At 32.8% G+C, this 22,282-nt stretch overlaps 1 protein-coding gene across 3 annotated transcripts in view; it reads left to right on the forward strand.

Moving 5' to 3' along the window:
• RADX (RPA1 related single stranded DNA binding protein, X-linked) overlaps positions 1 to 22,282 on the forward strand; it is a 67,720-nt gene that overhangs the window by 19,426 nt on the left and 26,012 nt on the right. For all 3 annotated transcript variants that reach the window (XM_032837071.1, XM_032837072.1, XM_032837073.1), the window contains exons 7-11: positions 1,175 to 1,279; positions 2,382 to 2,546; positions 3,826 to 3,986; positions 4,808 to 4,986; positions 11,988 to 12,028. In XM_032837071.1, the coding sequence (XP_032692962.1) occupies positions 1,175 to 1,279; positions 2,382 to 2,546; positions 3,826 to 3,986; positions 4,808 to 4,986; positions 11,988 to 12,028 (651 nt within the window). The remainder of the gene's footprint in view (positions 1 to 1,174; positions 1,280 to 2,381; positions 2,547 to 3,825; positions 3,987 to 4,807; positions 4,987 to 11,987; positions 12,029 to 22,282) is intronic.

Consider the following 22,282-nt stretch of genomic DNA (forward strand, 5'->3'; position numbering starts at 1 on the left):
ACCAGATGCTCATACATGTTATCTCATTTTGTCCTCCCAGTTAATCTTCTTAAAAGTTGATGTTTTTATAGATTTACAGGTGAGGAAACTAAAGTCCGGAGGAGTTAAGTAATTTCTTGGATGTCAAACAGCTAGAAGGTGTCAGGTCGGAATGTCTGATTTTTAACAGTCATGAAATGAGAGTTATAAGTTTCTTTAATATTCCTATATCAACATCTTTAACCATGAATAGTGACATATTTGTACCATTTTTACATAAAGGAAGAGTGTTGTAAATTGAGAATTATTCTTAGTCATTTCAACAGATTTCCTTTATTTTCGTTGCTATAAGATAAAGAATTAGGAAAATTTAGATATAGTAAATGAAGTTATCATTACTGTCATACTCTCAGGAAGAATTTATCTCAAATGAGAACTTACCATTATTGTGAGATACAAGAATTTACATTTCTTCATTTCCTAGTTCATAAGACCACAACCGTTTTGGCATGTGATGAATTAAAATCTAAAAAAAATGTTGGCTTAATGAAACTTTACCTAACTAATTAATTGATAGACAGTTGAAAATAATTCAGCAAGGTGACTAGAAAAGAATGAGTTGTATAAGCCTTGTCATGGAGACTTAAAGTCTAATTAAGATAAACACCTGTAAAACAGTGGCATAAGCAAATTCAGGTTAATAGTGTATACCCCTATCTGGTGGAAGGAGTCAGAGTAATTCACGGATCAGTGTTAGATCAGGTTAATCAGTAAAAGCATCCTGGAGAAACTAAGAGTTTTTTTCTCTGTAGGAAATAACTGTTCACACTCAGTTGTATGCCTGATTAGAGAGACTTGCAGTCTTCAACTGTGCAGCAAGGAATAACTTCAGTTAGGTGCAGCCATTGTACTTTCTAAAGGAAAAGTAAGTGTTAGATCCTTTATCTGAAGAAAAAGGTAAGTGTTAGATCCTTGTTGCTCCGAGTGTTGTCAAAGGACTGGCTACACTAGTATCACGTAGAGCTTATAAGAAGTGGAGAATCTCAGGTTACTGCATTTGAATTTGAATTTTAACAATTGTCCCAGGTGATTCCTATGTTCATTAAAGTTCAAGAAGCACTGTGTTAGATATTGATCTTGGTAAGTCCTCTTTGAAAGGCAGAAATTTCTTCATAACTGTTTTCATTTTCTACAGTGACCTATTTCGTGTGTACGCAGTTGAAAGTTGTCAGGAATGACACTCAGGTACCTAAACTGCTTTACCTAACCACTACAAATGAGAGTCGAGTGTTTATTACTGGTGAGCAATTTCTTGGTTTATACTTTATTAGAGATGTAATATATTTTCCATTCATTAAATTAACTTTTCCATTGCAACATTCAACCACAAGATAGCTTTGTTTTAACCTCCTTTATTGCTGAAAGAATATTTAGCAAAGAATATTTAGCCTATAAAATGTATTGCTTCTAGATTATTTATGACTGAAGCAATGATTTTGTGAGTCATTGGAGAATTGCATTTATGTCCTTTGGTTAACTTTAATTCCTGCTTGATATAAAGTAGATAATCATAAATTGCTTTGATAGATTGAAGACTTAGGCCCTATATCACAATATGGATACCATAAACAATATTTTTAAATACTAACTAAAAATGTTCATCATATTTGGTCCCTGATCTCAGATTTTACTTATATAGCAAGAAGAGTCTTATTAGTTGTCTACAAGCGCATTATTTTTCTATATTCTTTCTGATAACGGGATCAAAGCAATAAAGAGGAAAGTTTCCAGATGAATATATAGTGTGGAGTGATGTGTTTACTAAAATATTACCATGTTGATAATTAAGAAATTTGTCAATAGAAGAGTCCTAAGAAGGATCTAATACACATCTTTGTCAATACCTCATTTTATAAACACTAACAATATCAGATATAAATGGCACTGTTAATTATGTTTTAAGGATGTGAATTTAAATGCTGAGCTGTATTATAGGCAATTCAGTTCAAACATGATGCCATACCTTTAGATTAATACATGATTTAAAAATCCATTTTTAAGAAGATGCCAGGCATTTTGATAGTTAGAAAAACCCAGATTATTAGTTTTTTTTTCATTATAACTTTACAGTATCCTGTAGGCAGCTACGGTTTTGTCCTCTTAAATTGTAATATGTCTGATTTCCTTCTCAACATAGGATTGGTTTACTGACTTTGATCATTTTTGTATGCATATTGTGATCTGCTACACATTGCATAAATGAACTTCTTTTCTTGGTGACATAAGAGAATATTTTGATATTAAACTGTTTTTATAAAAAAAAGTCCATACAGTTTATTACGGTGAGGTTTTTTTCCTCTCTCTCCTTTTTTTTTTTTTGGTTTTACCCCTCTTGCAAAAAGGTCATAGAAGCCAGCCATATATCAACGACACCAAGGTAAAAAACTTTATTCATTGGATTAAAACAAGGACCGATACTGAGGAAGTGAAGAATACTGTTATTGGTGGCTATTATCCCTATCCACCAGTGCCAGAGACCTTTTCGAAGTACAGTAGTTCTGTCAAAGGTACTAATGTAATTACTAGTCATATAGGATATGTTTATGTGCCATATGTGTGATATATATCATGAGCTAATATAGATAACAACACTCATAAAAATTTTATTTTTTTCATGATCTAAAAATGTATGTCATACCTCCTAAAGGTTAATATTTGGATTTTATTAGACTAGAAAAAGGGAGAACATAGATGATGACTAACTGGACATCATATCTTGATTTAATGTTATTGAGATAAAATCTGCATTTAATAATCCTAAACTCCTATGACATTATATACAGAGACTAAAGCTATCAAAGAGACACTAGATAATTTGATAACAAGATACTGACACTGTGTTATGCTACTCTTGTGAAATGACATATATAGGATATTACACAATTGAGCACTACCTTTAAGTAAAAATGACACCAAAGTAAATAAAATGCAGAATAAGTACTGATGAGAGGCCCAACATTAATTTATTTAAATAGAATTAAGATATGATGGTTGAAAAGTTTAATGTAAGTATATTATTTTTTAAAAGCAATGGGATAATTGCATGGTTAGGGGAAAAAAAGAGAAACTTTTGAAAACTACCTACTATCATCTAAATAATGGCAGTAATATGCAGTATATGGTCATATATATTAAAATGTATGTTTCTGTTCAGTGGCTAGGCAACACTTTATACTTTGAAATATGTGTCAATTACAGTTGACCCTTGAACAACACAGGTTTGAACTGCACAGATCCACTTATATGTGATTTGTTTCAATAAATATACATACAGTACTATAAATGTTTTTTTTTCCTTAGGATTTTCTTAACGTTTTCTTTTCTCTAGATTACTTTATTGTAAGAATACAGTATATAATATATATACAAAATATGTGTTCACCAACTGTTTATGTCGTCGATAAGGTTTCTCGTCAATAGTAGGCTGTTAGTAAAGTTTTTGGGGAGTCAAAAGTTATACATGGATTTTTGACTGCAAGGGGCTTGGTGCTCCTAACCCCCCTGTTGTTCAATGGTCAACTACACATTGAATATGCCAAATTTTAGTTTCAAATTAAGATTCCAGACTAGAGGACTGTATCAGAATTTAACTGATAACTATATTTTGCCTATTTTACAAAAATGGCATAAGAAGATGATGCCAAGCATCAACTTAAGTTTCACAAATTTAAGTTATATAGCAAGTTTATGATTTCATGTTGTGAAATGACATTGCAAATCTAATTCTTATTTTTATCATTTCAGTTCTTTAAAACTTACAATTTCCTTGGAATTATTCTTTTGCAGTTGAGTCGCTCTTGACAGCTATAAGTGAAGTGAGGAAGGAGATTGAAGACTTGCAGTATAGGGAACAAAAGCGCATTGCAATTCAGGGGATAATTACTGTTATAAAGTATATCCCCCATACCAGTGCAACTGAAAGTGCCTCAGCATCAGAAACACTTCGGGTATGGTGCCAGAGAATTAATAGTATATCTCTGAATGCACTGTGATCATAATTACAATTGGTACCTTGTACATTTTTTTCAGAACTTACATGTATTGATGCTTAATGATGTAAACCTCAGAGGAAAAAAATCATTTATGTTTTTCATTTGTTTCCTTTTCCTGTTATTTATTTTGGAGCAGGCTGGGCTGAAGGTCACAGCCTCTGATATTTCCCAAGGCCTTCAACACTTGGTATCTTATTTTTGCTTTCTGCATAATTTGAGCCTATTATGAGTCTCTTTACTTAAATTCCCAGGTGGTATATATGATTATATTCATTCCATTCCTTTTTGTCCATGCCAGAACTATAGGAACACTTTCATAGGAAATTTTTAATCTTTGTATCTGGCATGGCAGTCTCACCCAGATTTTTTAAGACATAGCAATGACACTTGTAGGATAAAGGCTCTAGCAGAAAAGACCACTACTGAAACCTAGGCACAATTAAGACAAATGAGTTAATTTTTTCTATGAATTTATCTTTTTAAAAATTATTTCTAGGATTTCTGTTCGCATAGAAATGAGCATCTAGTCCAACTTTTCGGTTATACTAGTATAAGGGCTTTTGTTTACCTTCCTTTAAAAAATTTTAATACCAGATGCATTAGGATAAATATAATCCTATCTATCAATCAGCTTTATAAAAGTACTTTTATGATTGCAAAAATATTGTGATAACTCTTAAGATTATGAAAAATGAATAAACTAAAATTATAGTCTTTTAAGAAAATTAATTTTTGTGAATTAGTTTAAAATGTTTTCTCTAAATTTTCGGTTTTAGAATGCCAACCAACCCTCAACATCCCAAGCAGCTAGAAGAGAAAATCAAAGTCAGGAAAGAGAGAATAACAAACGGCATCAAGATGATGATCCTTTGAGCTTTCAGGGTTTTCAAACTGGATATACAAGTTTGAGCCCTACCAAGAAGAAAAGAATTCTGCAAGGGCCGTATGCCAAACTGTAAGTCACTTGTGTTAATATACACATAGCATATTAAATTTTTTTGTTTCTACCACGTAAAATGACCAATTCCACTAGAAGTGGTACTAGTTTTGTAGGGCTGCTAAAGTCCCAAGATCAAAGCATTGGCAGAGTGAGTTCCTTCTGAGGACTGTGAGGAAGAATCTCTTCCTTGCCTCTCCCCTAGCTTCTGGTGGTTTATGGCAATCTTTGGCATTTCTTGTCTTCTAGAAGCATCACTTCAATCTCTGCCTTCATCTTCACATGGCATTTTCCCTGTATACATACCTGTGTTCAAATTTTCCTTTCTTATAAGGACACAAGACATATTAGTTTAGGGACCTATTCTGGAGTACTGTTCTACTCCAGTAAGACCTCATCTTAATCAATTATAACTTCAGTGACCCTATTTCCAAATAAGGTCTCATTCTTTTTTTTCCCAATTTTTTATTAACATATAATGCAAATAAGGTTTCATTCTGAGGGTTATTGAAGATGTAATTGGTAATATATTGGTAGTCCTATTGATATTTAATAGGGACATGGTTTAGCCCATAACAGTCCTCCATCTGGCCCCTAAAATTTCATGTCCTTCTCACATGCAAAATATATTCAACCCATCCAAACATCCCAGAAAACTTAACCCATACTAACATCAACTCTCTCTTTTTTAAAAAGATTTTTATTTATTTGACAGAGACAAGTGAGAGAGGGAACACAAGCAGGGGGAGTAAGAGAGGGAGAAGCAGGCTCCCCGCTGAGCAGGGAGCAGGACCCTGGGATCATGACCTGAGCCGAAGGCAGATGCTTAACAACTAAGCCACCCAGGCACCCCTAACATCAACTCTTAAGTCCAAAGTTTCAACTGAACATCATCTAAATCAATATATGGTTGAAATGCAGGGTGATTCATCCTGGGACAAAATTCTTTACATCCATGAACCTGTGAAACTAGACATGTTATCTGTCCAAAACACAATGATAAGACAGGAAGAGGATAAGCCTTCCTATTTCAAAAGGGAGAAATCGGTGAGAAAGCGGGTCATGGGTCACAAGAAAGTTCAAAACCTAGCAGGACAAATTCCATTTGATTTCAAGCCTCCAGAATTACCCTCTCTAGCAGGATACAGTATCTTCTGGGCCCACCAGGATGGCAGCCCCACTTCCTTGGCCCTGAGTGCTACCCGTGCCCTCTGGAACTGAGGAATCATTGTCCCTTTTCTTGAAAGATAACATATGATCACAGCTGGTTATCTCTTATCAACTCGTTTCCTGACTGTAGAATCCCAGAAATCCAACAGCCTTTCTTCATTTCATCCCACCTATATCCCTTTCAGTCCAAGCTAACAGCATGCCTACTGAGATGGTTGATGGGATCCACAAATCACAAGCCTAATCTCTTGGGCAAATAGTTGTCCAACAATACCATTGGTGTTCCCTCCAGAGCAAGGTTTCTCATTTTCTGCAGTATAGATTGGCTGAGAATTTTCCAAGTGTCGAAGCTTTGGTTCCTTTTTTCTTAGTTTTTCAACTTCTCTCTCCCCTCTTGTATTTTACTATAAGCAACAAGGAGAAACCAGGCTGCACCTTCAACACTTTGCTTAAAAATCTCTTTAACTAAGTATGCAAGTTCACTGCATACAAGTTTCACCTGCCATCCAACAGAACACAGTTCAGCCAAGACCTCTTACACTTTATAACAAGGATCACCTTTCATCGAAATTCCAATAACCCATTCCTCATTTCTTTCTGAGACTTAACCAGAAGCACCTCTTACTTTCATTATTTCTAGCAACATTCTGTTCATAACAACATATGTATTCTCTAAGAGAACAAGCTTTCTCTCAGAACTCTTTCAGCTTCCATGTTATACTCAATTCCAAAGCCTTTTCCACATTTTATTTTATTTTTTTAAGATTTTATTTATTTATTTGACAGAGAGAGACACAACGAGAAAGGGAACAGAAACAGAGGGAGTGGGAGAGGGAGAAGCAGGCTTCCCACTGAGCAGGGAGCCCGATGTGGGGCTCAATTCCAGAACCCTGGGATCATAACCTGAGCTGAAGGCAGACGCTTAACAACTGAGCCACCCAGGCACCCCTATTTCCACATTTTAAATTACTTCTTACAGTAACACTCCACTTCCTGGTACCAAAATCCGTGTTCATTTTCTAGGCTGCTGTGATGAAGTACTACAAACTGTATGGCTTAAACAATGGAAACTTAGGGTCTCACAATTCTGTAAGCTTGAAGTCCAAAGTCATCAAAGTGTCAGAAGTGTTAGTTTGTTTTGAGCACTGTGTGAAAGAATCTGCTCCTTGTCTCTACCCTAATATCTAGTGATTTTCTAGCAACCTTTGACATTCTGTGGCTTGTAGAAACCTTACCCCCAATCTGTGTCTATGTCCAAACTCCCCCTTTTTATAAGGACATCAGATACCTTAGACTAGGGGCCCACCGTACTCCAGTATAACATTATTTTATCTAATTTATCTCTTCAGTGAAACTATATCCAAATAAGATTACATTCTGAGGTACTGGGGGGTTGTGACTTCAACATGAATTTTGGGGGAGATAAGATAACGCGTAATAGAAGCCCTCTTACCACCATGCTTGGCATGGACTACTTGACAATAGGTTTAAAATGAGGAACTACAAAAAACACATTTTTTTTTAATTTAAAATACTATAGCTTATATTTGTTGGCCAGTTATTTAAACATGAATCTTTCCTATATAAACTTTATCCATTATGAATTATATATGATTAACAGTTTTGGTTTTGAAGCAGAAAGGTAACCAAGACACTAATAAAGCAGTTAGCATATAGAATCATTTTAGATTTCAAGATTTTGTAAAAACTCTAGTCTTCAGTGGTAGTTGTGCCCAGTCAGGGAAATGATTTTTGGTTGTTTCCTGCGCTTATATTCAGCAACCTTGATAAATTCACTTATTCTGAGTTTGTAGTTTTTTTTTTTAATTTTCTCTGTTTAAGTCATGTAATCTGCAAATACTTGTGGCTTATTTCTTCCTTTCCAATCATTTTGCCTTTTATTTGTTTTTCTTGCTTTATTATACTTGTCAGGACCTCTACTACACTGTTGAATATAATTAGCAGTAGAAACCACCTAGGTCTCATTTCTTTCTTCTTTTTTTACTGGTCTAAGGACAATTTATTTTATTTTTTCACAGCTTTATTGAGATATAATTGACATATATTACTGTGTAAATTTAAGGTATATATTGTGATGATTTGACACATGTATGTATTACAAAATAATTACCACAATGAGATTAGTCAATACATCCATGACCTCACATAACTACTATTTTTATGGTAAAAACATGTAACAATTACTCTCAGCAAATTTCAAGTATATATTATAGTATTGTTAACTGTAGTCACCATAATGTATGTTAGATCCCTAGAACTTATTGTGCCTCTACTGGTACATTAATGTTTTCACCAAGCCCGAAGCTCCACCAGATCTTGATATCTAGATTTTTGGACGGTAGTTCATTACTTAGGCATGATAGATTAAACCATTGGCCATACGATTGAATTTTATCTGCAGCCCTCTCCTCCCACCAACATTAGAGAGGTTAGGCTAGTTCAGTGTTTCAACCTTGAATCATATGCTTGATATATCTGATAACAGTTCTCATCTTCAGCTGTCTCATGGCTCTCCATGAGTTACCTCATTAACATAACGGAGGCACTTTTGTCACTATGGAAATTCTAAGGGTTTTTGAACCAGGAGCCAGAGACAAAGACCAGATATGTTCTTTATTGTGCCATAGTTCTTAAGGTCAGCTGTTTTCTTTTTCAGCTCTAGAAAGTCCATTTGATTCTTTTTTTGATATTTACTTTTGAAATTATATATCTCTTTTGTCCATCTAGATCATCTGTTGATCTGCTTCTGTTGATATAGTAATAAAAAATATGACCATTTAAGAGCTTGTATTAACCTTTTAATACAAATGATAGCTAGTGAACCATGGTGCTCTTTGTTAGATAGTAAAATGTAGTGAAAGTCCATCTATTCATTCAAAAGTTAGCACTGAGAAATAAAATATAATCAACAGACATTAAAACTTCTTCAGTTCATTCTCCTGGTAATATTTACTCTATAAAGAGAGAAAATTAATCATACCATAGTTAGATGAATTCTTAAAAATAATTTTCAAAAAAATCATTTTCAGGTCTCCTCCTAAGAAAAGCAGAAGGAACTATAGGAAAAGTTTTTAAATAATGGTTGTTGTCTGAAAAACATTTGCTAATTTGGATTAGTGATCACAGAGACTTAAGCATTTTTGATCATTGTAAATTATTGCTAATTGCTTATATTAACAATTTCTCAAAAGAACTCTATATTCTGGTCCTTTTATATACTATCTTCTGTTTTTCTTAGGTAGAAGGCACTGAAAATATTCCTTCATTTAATTATAGAGAGAATTTCAATATACGATATAAAATTATTTACATTACATCATTTGATCCTCGAAATCCCTGTGAGGAAGGAGCAGGATAATTATTTCAATTTTATAAAAGAGAAATATGAGATTCAGGAAAGATAAACTATAGGATTTGTACATGTGTGTATATATACTAAGTACTTTCAGTTTCTCTGCATGAAATATACTTTCTAATACTTCAGTAATGTTAATTATAATCCTGATATAAAGATGAGGGAATAACATTCTATAGAATCTGTATGATATTTACCTATGGTCAATAAGTTGATGAAAAGGACAAGATTAGAATATAACTTAGAGTCATAATTTTTATAATTTTTATCATATTCTGTCACTACCCAGCATATGCAGTGTTCTCTTCTTTTAGCTCTCTTTTCCCTTTCTTCTTCAGTTATTTTTCTATACTTACCTGTTTGCTTTTCATCTCTTTTTTCATTTTCTTCAGTTGATACCTGTAGATGTTATATACCTCCACTTCTGTCAGTTAGCCCCTCACCTTTAAGACATTTAAGTTGTACAAATGGATGATTACATAGTCCAGTAAAAATCTCCTAAGTCATTTTTTTAGACGTTCTGTACAATGTAATGGTGCTGTTAGGGTTTTGAAAACTATTTCTTCTAATTTGTTTCAGATGGAAAAAGTCACTTTCTAATCACATGTACTAAAAAGTAGATACATGCTGTTTAAGGTTCTTAAAATAAATGTAATTTAACTATTTTTTAAGTTAGATTTATTTCACAGTTGATGTTTCAGCTCTCTAATTTCTAGAAATACCATGTTTTCAGCAATTGAAAAGTTCAAATTACAACTATAAAATATGTTTTTTTTTCCCTAGGGTTTAAAGATAAATAAATGGATGCATTCTTCCTTCATGAAAGCTACTTCTTTTTGGTTCATTAATAACTCTTTAGCAAAATAATGAATACTACTATTATAAGAAAAAAATCCATTGATAAAATAAGATGAGCAATATTATGTGGCATTCAATAATATGTCATTCTGTTTTACTTTATGCTTTTAGCTTTGGAAATACAATAGAAAAAACTCATCACAGAAATATGCTAATAGCCTACAAGATGGAAATCTTTCCTTATGAAAGTAGGCTTCTCCTCAGTTTCAAAACAAAATATTTCCTTTTCCTCCATTTATTTCAGTTCAATAAACAGTTATTAAGTAAATATTATATAGATACAAAAATAAATAAAATAAAGTCTACACTTTTATAGACCTGATAGCAGAGCTTATAACAGAATCTGTTGGAAGAGACAGACTCATGAACCTGTAATTTCAACATGGAGTGATGAATGCTATGATAGAGGCTTATTCATGGTGCTATGACAGTGACAGCATATAGAAGGAGCAGTGAGCTTTGACTAGAGATCAAGGATGTCTTCTTTTAAGAAATAATACTTGAGTTAAATTTCAAAGAAGAAATATGAGTTTAAAGCAGCATGAGACTTCTAGGAGTGCCTGGGTGGCTCAGTGGGTTAAGCCTCTGCCTTCAGTGGCTCTGGTTTTGATCTCAGGATCCTGGGATTTAGCCCCGCATCGCATCGGGCTCTCTGCTCAGCAGGGAGCCTGCTTCCCCCGCCTCTCTCTGGCTGCCTCTGCCTGCTTGTTGTTTCTCTCTCTGTCAAATGAATAAAATCTTAAAAAAAAAAAAAGCACCATGAGACTTATAGAAAACTTTGAAAAGAGGCTAGACAGGCCAAATAGTTTCCCAGAATGATATATGTTCTGGAAATATATATATTCTGGGAATATATATATTCTAGAATATTTATATATATTTACATGTATGTGCAATACATATGTATATATTTATAAGTGTATAAATATATATAAATAAGTTAAAATATATATAAATAAGTTATAAATTGTATATATTTATATATACATAAATAGATATTTATATATATAAATATCTCTATCCATTTTTAGTTGCCATTTAATAAAGTTAAATATTTCCTTTTGTGGAATATGCCATATTAAAAGAAGACTTATCAGCACCACACTCTAACCAACTGAGCTAACCGGCCACTAAAAGAAGACTTAAATTAGCAATAGTATTTGGGGTGCCTGGGTAGCTAGTCAGTTAAGTATCCACTCTTGGTTTTGGCTCTGTCATGATCTCGAGCTTGTGAGCTCAAGCTCTGTGTGGGGCTTTGTGCTGAGCGGGGAGTCTATTTGGGATTCTTTCCCTCTTTCTCTCCCTCCCCCTCTGCCCCTCTCCCTTCTCTCTCTCTCTCCTTTTCTCTCAAATAAATAAGTAAATAAATAAATAAATAAATAAAATCTTTTAAAAAATCTATTGCAGTATTTGAACTAGGTTATATATGCATATTTGTGTATTCATAACTTGTATATCTTTTCCTTAAGTTTTTAGTGTATTACTTTAAGAAACTAAACCTATCAATTTTGTAAACTTACTGAATTTGAATATATTCTGAATGGAGCCAATTAGTTTTATTTTCATTCAATTGTCTTTTTGTAATTATTGGTTATCTTTTTTCCATCTTTTGTAGAGTTCCTGTGCCTCAGCCAGAAACTTCTGCGCAGACAAAAGGTAATAAACCAGACATGCCAAGCATTTTCCAACGTATGCTGCTTTGATGATTATTATTTATGAAATCTCTATGGAACATTATTATATAGAGATTATTTGATTTTATTCGGCATTTTTGTGTCTTGCCTCTCTCTAGCATAAGTACTTTAAATAGATATATAGTTTTTGTTTTTTATTTATATTAGCTTAGGTCCTTGTCAAAAGTACTGGTCCCAACTTTAAAACAATTTGTTATCATCCCCAAAGTGAAAGTAAATATAAAAAAACCTATACTTACCAATTTGTTTATTTGATAATACATCCCTTCAAATATAGAGATCTTTAATTTTTAATTACCAGAAGAATAAAGTAGGAAGTTTAACTTTTATTTGAAAATAAATATAAGTAAAGATTAAAATATAGTTGTAGGTCCTTTTTTTGCTATTAGTTTGACTGGTCTGAATGTTGGGCTCATTTCTGAAGAAATTTCACAGGACAATTTAGTTCCTTAGAGTGATTGGCTTAAATCTGATCTTATCAGGCTCAACTCTTTGGACTAGACTTTTTAACACTTTGTCTTTCTTGCTTTTTGAGTTATTCTTATTTTGAGGTTGACTTCTTGTCAGTCTGGCAGATCAAGAACACACAAAAGGATCTAAAGTCTGCATCCCTACCCCCAAAAAAATAAAGCGTAGAAAATAAGGGGGAAAATCATTATAACACAAATATATGACCAACCTCAGAACAAGAATGAAAAATCCTAAGGTGCCAAAAACAAAAGAATTTAAATTTAGCTGTGAGTAGGACTAAAACTAAAACTGCTCTCAGGCATTTCAGAACTAGATAGAGACCTAAATGACTGTGGGCTGAAAGTCCTTTGTATGAAGTAGGACTGATATAGAATTGGAAGGTTATGAAGGACCAGAGAGAGTAGGCCCATCAGTGTGGAAAAGTGTCAAGGAGTTTCCTGTATCCTCTGGGCAATGGTTGGGAAAAAGCCCCACCTGAGAGAAATTGAAATCCCAGACCTGCGCAACATGGAGGTGTGGTCACAGTTCAATTGACTGTAATGGTGACGACACTGAGCTAAGGAGTTAACAGTAACATCTGGTCTGAAATCAGTGAAGCCCTTAAAGTCTTAACAAAGGTAAGTGTGAAACTGCCTCAAAGGGAGGAATCTTACAACCTATGGTACCCCATAGAAAATGGCTACAGAAGATAAATTCATGGTTAAAAAAATTACAGACTTCACAAGAAAATGAACTTCTTTGAAGCAATGTGATGAGATGTAATATGTGGGAAAATTTATAGCCTAAGAACAAGAAATATTAAGAGGCTTTAAAATAAAGACATGTTTAAAAAGTTAAAGGAATGAATATAAACTGTGAGTTAAATATATAAATATATATTAAATGTACATTAAATTTAAATTTGATTTAATATATATTTATTAAATTAAATATATAAATTTAATTTATATTTAATATAAATTTATTTTAAAATTATATATTTATAATATATAAATTGTGTGTATTAAATATATTAATTTAATGTGTAATTTATTAAATCAAATTTGTCAATTTAATATATTAAATATATGCTTTGAAGAGGAAGCAAATGCAAATGAAGAGAGAATTAGTACATTTGGAAGATAGAAACAGAAGAAATCACACCAAAGATAGGTAAAGAGATTGGAAAGGCAAAAAAGAAGTTGGGAGACATGGTGGGTAGGTGAGAAGGTTCAATTTATATCTAATGAAAGTTCCAGGAGGACAAACTAGAGATAATGAGGAAGAAGCAATATTTGAAGAGGTATATTTTCAAAATTAAGGGTATATATGCATCATTAGGTTGAAGGATCACAAAGAATCCTAAGCATGAGAATTAAATAAATCTATAAGCAGACCTATCATAGTGAACCTGCACAGCATCACAGATAGTAAATATCTTAAAAACTGCCAGAAAGAAAATGCCTATTTATCTACAAAAGAAATATAATTAGACTGGAAATTTTCTTGTCAACAACAATAGATGCCTTAAATAATGGAATAATATCTTTGCAAAATGTTGAAAGAAAATATTTTCCAACCTAGAATTCTATGTTTAAATGAATTTTGAGGGTGAAATAAACATATTTTTAGATATTCAGAGACAGTGAAATTTATTATTCATATTGTCTTGATAAGTGAGTTACTAAAGGATTTTGAAAGAAGTAAAATGAAACCAAAAAGATGTATTAAAATGCAAGAAGAAATGGTGAGCAATGAAGTTGGTAAAATATTGGTAAATATAAATAAAAACAAGCAGTAAAAATTAATAACAATGGTAAATAATTTAATGGGATTTGAAATAAAGTAAAAGTAAAATGCTATTTAAAATAAGATGGGTAGGAAAATGAGAATTAAAGCATTCCTAAGTTACTATATCTTTATGGAGAAAAGTAGTGATTGATGAACTCTAGGCTTTGTAAATTCAAACATGACATTCAGAATTTTAAGGACATGCTAAAAGAGTAGGTATAGAGGGTATAACTTTCAAAGCAGCAGCACAGAAAAATGGAATTGTGAAAATTTAATCAGGACAATGGAAGGTGGAAAGGAAGGAAAAAAAGGAAAAAGCATGGTTAGGAAAAAAACAAAATAATATAACTGAAATAATTCCAAATATGACAATAATTTCAATAAATGTAAACATGTTAAACTTTCAGGTATCAGTTTTAAAATTTGATCTAGTTATATGCTATGATAAGAGACACTTAAGCAAATTTATATAGAAAGGTTGAAAACAAAGGAATGGCAAAAATTATACCTGACTTCTCCTAAGGAAATGTGGTATAGCAATATTAATATGAGATAAAATATGAAGCAGAAACTGTAAGTAAAGATAAAGAAAACAATATAGAATGAAAAAAGTGACATTCTACCCAGAAGATAATAAAAACCAGGAATGTATACATCTAAAAATATAACCTCAAAATGTAAATAGCCCAGTAGATTTATTTTTTTATTTCAAGATTGTATTTACTTGTCAGAGAGAGAGAGAGAGAGAGAGAGAGTGTGTGTGTGTGTGTGTGTGTGTGTGTGTGTGTTTACACAAGCAGGGGGAGCAGGCAGAGGGAGAGGGAGAAGGCAGACTTCATCCCAGGACCCTGGGATCATGACCCAAACCAAAGGCAGAGGCTTAAGGGACTGAGCCACCCAGGCGTCCCAACCCAGTAGATTTAAAAGGAGCAATCATAGCACACTCCTCTCTTAAAGTAAAAGAACAAGGAGACAAAAAAGTTATTCAATAGGCAAGCACAGATATATTGATGAAAACCAGTGATAAAAAAACAATCTTAAAAGAAGACAAAGGGAAAAGAAAAAAGACACATTATACACAGAGGAACAAAGACAAATACAACAATAGATTTCTCTTCAGAAAGTATATTATCCAAAAGACAATAAAAAGAAAAGACTTGTAAACCTAGAGTTCTATGCACAGTGAATGTATCTTTTAAAAATAGACAAAATAAAGATCAAAACAGAAGCTGAGAGGATTCACGACCAGACCTGCACAATGAAAAATAATAAAGGAAGTTCTTCAGGCAGAAAAATAATAATACAGGTGGAAATTTAGATCTAAATAAGGTAAAGTACCAGAAATAGTAAAGGTACAAGTACAATAAATAAATTTTCTCAATTTTAATCTCTTAGATGAAAAATAATAAAAATATAAACTTTGTAGTTTATATGGAAGTGAAATGTATGACAAGAGCACAAAAGCAAGAGAGGATATGGAGATAAACCATTACAAAGTTCTTAGACTATATGCACAAAGTGGCATAACATCACTTGGATGTAATAAATCAAAGTTGTATATTATAAATCTTATAGCAAACCCTAAAAAAAACCATAGCTAGTAAGTCAATGGTAAAGCGAAATGGAATTATTTTTTTAGTCAATCCAAGAGAAGGCAGGACAAGAGAAAAAGGAGCATAAAGAGCAAATGAGTCAAATAGAAAAAAATAGCAAAATGACAAACTGAAGCCCCATCATTTGTTAATTACATTAAAGTAAATAGTATGAACACCCCAATAAAAAAGCAGAGATTATCATATTGGATAAAAACTTAAGACCCAGCTATATACCATCTGAAAAAGACCCACTTTAAGAGAGCCTGGGTGGCTCAGTCAGTTACGCATCTGCCTTTGGCTCAGGTCATTATCCTGGGGTCCTGGGATGGAGCCCCACATTGGGCTCCCTGCTCAGCAGGAGGCTCCCCCCAGGCTTGTGCTCTCTCTCAAATCACCCATCTAGCCCATTCCCTACCCACTTCCCTCCATCAACCCTCAGTTTGTTCTCTATCATTAAGAGTCTCTTACAGTTTGTTTCCCTCCATACTTTTTTCCCCTCCAATATGTTCATCTGTTTTGTTTCTTAAATTCCACATATGAGTGAGATCATAAGGTATTTTTCTTTCTCTGACTAACTTATTTCATTTAGCATTATATACTATACTCTAGCTCCATCCATGTCATTGCAAATGGCAATATTTCATTCTTTCTGATGGCTGAGTAATATTTCATTGTATATATGTGCCACATCTACAATATTTGTTCTTTGTGTCTACTTATTTCACTTAGCATGTTTTCAAGGTTCATGCATGTTTTAGTGTGTATCAGCACTTCATTCCTTTTTATGGCTGAATAATATTTACACACACATACACACACACACATATATACATGCCACATTTTGTTAATCCATTTATCTGTTGAAGGACACTGGAGTTGTTTCCACTTTTTAACTATTGTGAATAATGCTGCTATGAACATTGAACAGGTATTTGTTTGGGTCCCTGTTTCCAATTCTTTTGAGTATATACCTAGAAGTAGAATTGCTGGGTCCTATGATAATTACTTGTTAAATTTTGAGGAGCTGCCAAACTATTTTCCATAGCAGCTGCAGCATTATACATTCCCATTAAGAATGTATGAGGGCTCTAATTTCTCTCAATCCTTTCCAGAATTTATTTTCTTTTCCCCCTCTCTCTTTCTCTCTCTGTCTCTTTTCTTTTTTTATTATAGCCATTCTGGTTAGTGAGAAGTGAAATACCATTGTGATTTTGATTTGTATTTCACTGATATCTAATAATGTTGAGCATCTTTTCAAGGGCTTTTTAGGCATTTTTATGTCTTCATTGAAGAGATGTACATTGGCTTCCTTTGCTAGTTTTTTAATTGAGTTGTTTGCCTTTTTGTTGTTGGATTTGGGTTTTTTTATTCTGCATATTAAAGCCTTCTCAGATATATGATTTGCAAATGTTTTCTTCTATTTTATATGTTTTATTTTCACTTCCCTGATAATGTCCCATGATGCAAAAATGAGTTTTTTTACACATATCAATGTTTACTTATGACAATTAAACAATAAAATAGTGACAGAATAAAAATTCCTAAACTTCGGTAATAAGAAGAGGCATTTAAATCCATTCTCTACAAAAGATTGCACCAAAGCAATCTTTTCAAAACACTAAAAACCAGTTCATATTTCTTGCTTAAAACATTTCACACACATCCTACCATCTGTAAAATAAAGTCCAACTCATCAACAAGGTAAAATACATCCTTCATCATTTACTTTTGTTTATTTTAATGAAGTATAATTTATCAGTTTTTCTTTTTTTACATACTTTATCAATACTTTATTAAATATTTCTTTCAATCTCATGATTTTAGTGTTTTATCTAATATTCCATTGTCAAATCCAAGATCATGAAGATTTACTCCTGTTTACTTCTATGTGTTTTATAGATCTAGCTCATATATTTAGGTTTTGGTCCTAAATGTAGGAATATAACCTAAATATTTTGTTTTGAGTTAATTTTCTATATGCTGTGGAATAGGGGTCCAGCTTTATTCTTTGGTATGTGGAAATTCAGTTGTCACCATCCCACTTACAGAAAAGACAATTCTTTTAAGAATTTTAAGGCTTGATACCCTTTTTGAAAATCAAATGGCCATAGATTGTATGTGTTTCTTTCTAGACTCTCAGTTCTATTCTATTGGTCTATATGTCTGGCCCTATGCCAACCAGGATCACATTATTTTGATTACTGTAGCTTTGTACTAAGTTTTGAAATTGGGATATGTGAGCCCTTCAACTTTGTTATGTTTATTCAAGATTGTTTTAGCATTCAGGACTCCTTATAATTTCATATGAATTTATGGATCATTTTTTAGCATTTCTGCAAAATACACCCTTGAAATTTTGATAGGGATTGAATTGAATATGTAGACCACTTTAGATAATATTGATCAAGTAATAATATTAAGGTTTCCAGTCCACGAATATCTTTCTTTTTGTTTGTGTATTCTTAATTTTATTTCATCGATGTTTTATAGTCTTTAGTACACACATCTTTTATCTTATTGCTCAAATTTATTCCTAGGTATTTTATTCTTTTGGTTACTATTATACTGGATTTGCTTTCTTAATTTCCTATTCAGATTAGTTATTGTTGGTTCATAGAAACTCATCTAACTTGTGTGCGTTGATCTTGTAATCTACATATATTATGATCTGGTTTATTAGCTCTAGTTGCTTTCCTGCAGATTCTTGCAGATTTTGTATACATGAGATTATGTCATATGCATACAGAGGTCATTTTATTTCTTCCTTTTTAATATGGATTCATTTTATTTCTTTTCCTTATCTAATTTATTTGAATAGAACTTCCACTACAATGATGAATAGCAGTGGTGAAAGTGGACATCCCTATTTTGTTTCTGTACTTAGGAGGAAAGCTTTCAGACTTTATCATTGAGTATTATTTTAGCTGTGCAGTTTTTATAAAAGCCTATTTTCATGCTGAGGAAATTCCAGTAGATACTGCTATTTTTCTGAGTTTTTTTTAAATGATGAACAGGTATTAGATTTTGTCAGATGCCTTTTTTTTTAGTTTTTACTTAAGTTCCAGTAAGTTAACATACAACGTAATAATAGTTTCAGTTGTACAGAACAGTGATTCAGCACTTCCATAGAACACATGGTGCTTATTACAATATGAGCAATTTTTAACCCCTGTCTTATTTCACCCATCCCCACCCCTCCCCTCCCCTCCAACAGCCATCAGTTTGTTCTCTATACTTAAGAGTCTCTTTCATGGTTTGCCTCTCACTCGCTTTTTTCTCATTTGCTCATTTGTTTGGTTTCTTAAATTCCACATATGAATGAAATCATATTGTATTTATATTTCTCTGACTAATTTTGCTTAGGATAATACTCTCTAACTCTATCCATGTCATTGCAAATGGCAAGATTTCATTCTTTTTTATGGCTGAGTAATATTCCATTGTGTGTGTAAGCACGTGCACATGCATGCACACCCACGCATGCACGCACCACATCTTCCTTATGCCTTCATCAGTGGATGGGCACTTGGGCTGCTCCCATAATTTGGATATTATAGATAATGTCACTATAAACATCAGGGGACATAAATCCCTTTCAGTTAGTATTTTTGTATTCTTTGAGTAAATACCTAGTAGTGCAATTGTTGGGTTGTACAATAGTTCTATTTTTAACTCTTTGAGGAAACTCCATACTACTTTCCACAGGGGCTGTACCAGTTTGCATTCGCACCAACAACATAACAAGGTTCCCCTTTCTCTACATCCTCACCAAGATCTGTTGTTTCTTCTGTAATTGATTTTAGTCATTCCTATAGGTATGAGGTGATATCACATTATAGTTTTAATATCTAATTCCCCAATGATGAGTGATGCTGAGCATCTTTTCATGTCTATTGACCATCTCTATGTCTTCTTTGGAAAAATGTCTATTCATGTTTTTTGCCCATTTTTAATTGGGTTATTCATTTTCTAGTTGTTGAGTTGTGTAAGTTCTTTATATATTTTGGATACTAATCTTTTATCAGACATGTCATTTGCAAATATCTTCTTCCATTCCATAGGTTTCCTTTTAGTTTTGTTGGTTCTTTCCTTCGTGGTGCAGAAGCTTTTAATTTGGACATAGTCCCAATTGTTTATTCTTGCTTTTGTTTCCCTTGCTTCCAGCAATGTGTCTAGTAAGAAGTTGCTACAGCTGGGGTCAAAGAGGCTGCTGCCTGTGTTCTCCTCTAGGATTTTTATGGTTACAGATCTCATATTTAGATCTTTAACCCATTTTTAGTTTATTTTTGTTATGGTATAAGAAAGTAGTCCAGTTTCATTATTTTGCATGTTCCTTGTCCAGTTTCCCCAACACTATTTGTTGAAGAGACTGTCTTTTTCCCATTGGATAGTCTTTCCTGTTTTGTCAAAGATTAATTGACCATGTAGTTATGGGTTCCTGTCTTGGTTTTCTATTTTGTTCCATCGATCTATGTTTCTATTTTTGTGCTCATACCATACTATTTTGATCACTATAGCTTTGTAATATAACTTGAGGTCTGGAATTGTGTGCCTCCAGCTTTTTTTTCTATTTCAAGGTTTCTTTGCCTATCCAAAGTCTTTTGTGATTCCACACAAATTTTGGGATTGTTTATTCTATTTCTGTGAAAAATGCTGTTGGTATTTTGATACAGATTGCATTAAATCTCTCAATTGTTTTGGGTAGTATAGACATTTTAACAATATTTGTTCTTCCAATCCATGAGTATGTAATATCTTCCCATTTCTTTGTGTCATCTTCAAATTCTTTCATAGCATATAGTTTTTCATAATATTTTCTTATAATTGTTTATATTTCTGTGGAATTGGTTTTCATTTCTTCTCTGTTTTTTATGATTTTATTTGGGTCCTTTCTCTTTTCTTTTTGATAAGTATGGCTAGAGGTTTATTACTTTTTCAATAAACCAACTCCTGGTTTTGCTGATCCGTTCTCTTAGGGTTTTTTTTTTTTTTTTTTTTAGATTCTGTATCATTTATTTCTGCTCTAACCTTTATATAATAAAGGTTATATATCCTTCCTTCTCTGGCTTTAGGCTCAATTTGTTGCTTTTTTCCTAGCTCCTTTAGGTGTAAGTCTCAGTTGTTTATTTGAGATTTTTCTTGGTTCTTGAGGTAGGCCTAGTATTGCTGTAAGTTCCCTCTTGGGACAGCTTTTGTTGTGTCCTAAAGGATTTGGACCATTGGGTTTTAATTTTCATTTGTTTCCCTGTATTTTTAAATTTGTTTTCTGATTTCCTGGTTGACCCATTTATTGTTTAATAGCATGCTATTTAACCTCCATGTATTTGTGGTCTTTCCAAATCTTTTCTTGTAGTTGACTTCTTGTTTCATAATGTTGTGGTCAGAAAAGATGCATGGTATGATTTCAGTTTTTTTCTACTTTTTGAGGCCTGATTTATGACCTAATATGTAATCTATTATGGAGAACGACCCATGTACGCTTGAACAGAATGTATATTCTGCTATTTTAATATGGAATGTTCTGAATATATCTGTGAAGTCCAGTGTGTCATTTTAAGTCACTGTTTCCTTGTTGATTTTCTGTTTAGATAATCTGTCCATTGATATAAGTGAGGTATTAAAGTCCCCTACTATAATCATATTATTATCAATTAGCTCCTTTATTATTAATTGTTTTATATATTTGAGTGCTCCCATGTTGGGTGCATAAATATTTAGAATTGTTATATCTTCTTATTGTATTGTCCCTTTTATTATGTATGCTGCCCTTCTTCATTTCATGTTGCAGTCTTTGGTTTAAAGTCTAGATTTTCCAAGATACATATTGCTACTCTGACTTTCTTTTGATATTCGTTTGCATGATAAATATTTCTCCATATCTTCACTTTCAATTTGCAGCTGTCTTTAGGACTAAAATGATTCTCTTATAGACAGCATATAGGTGGGTCTTGTTGTTTTTAATATATTCTGACACCCGTATCTTTTGATAAGAGCATTTAGTTCATTTATATTCAAAGTAATTATTGACAGATATGTATTTAGTGCCATTTTATTACTTGTTTTGTCATTGTTCGTGGAGATTTTCTCTATTCCTTTCTTGTCTTTGTCAATTTTTGTCTTTCCCTTCTACTCAGAGTACCCTTTAATATTCTTGAAGGGCTGGTTTAGTGCTCACAAACTCCTTTAGTTTTTGTTTGTATGGGAAACTATTTCTCCTATTCTGAATTATAGCCTTGCTGAATAGAGTAGTCTTGACTGCAGATTTTTCCTATTCAGTACTTTGAATATATTATGCCACTCCCTTCTGTTTCGCCAAGTTTCTATTGAGAAATCTCCAGCTAGCCTTGTGGGTTTTCCCTTTTAAGTTAAGGGAACTTAAA

The sequence above is a fragment of the Lontra canadensis genome, unplaced genomic scaffold (genome assembly GCF_010015895.1).
Source record: "Lontra canadensis isolate GAN:19392208 unplaced genomic scaffold, GSC_riverotter_1.0 scaffold96, whole genome shotgun sequence".
NCBI lineage: Eukaryota > Metazoa > Chordata > Mammalia > Carnivora > Mustelidae > Lontra > Lontra canadensis.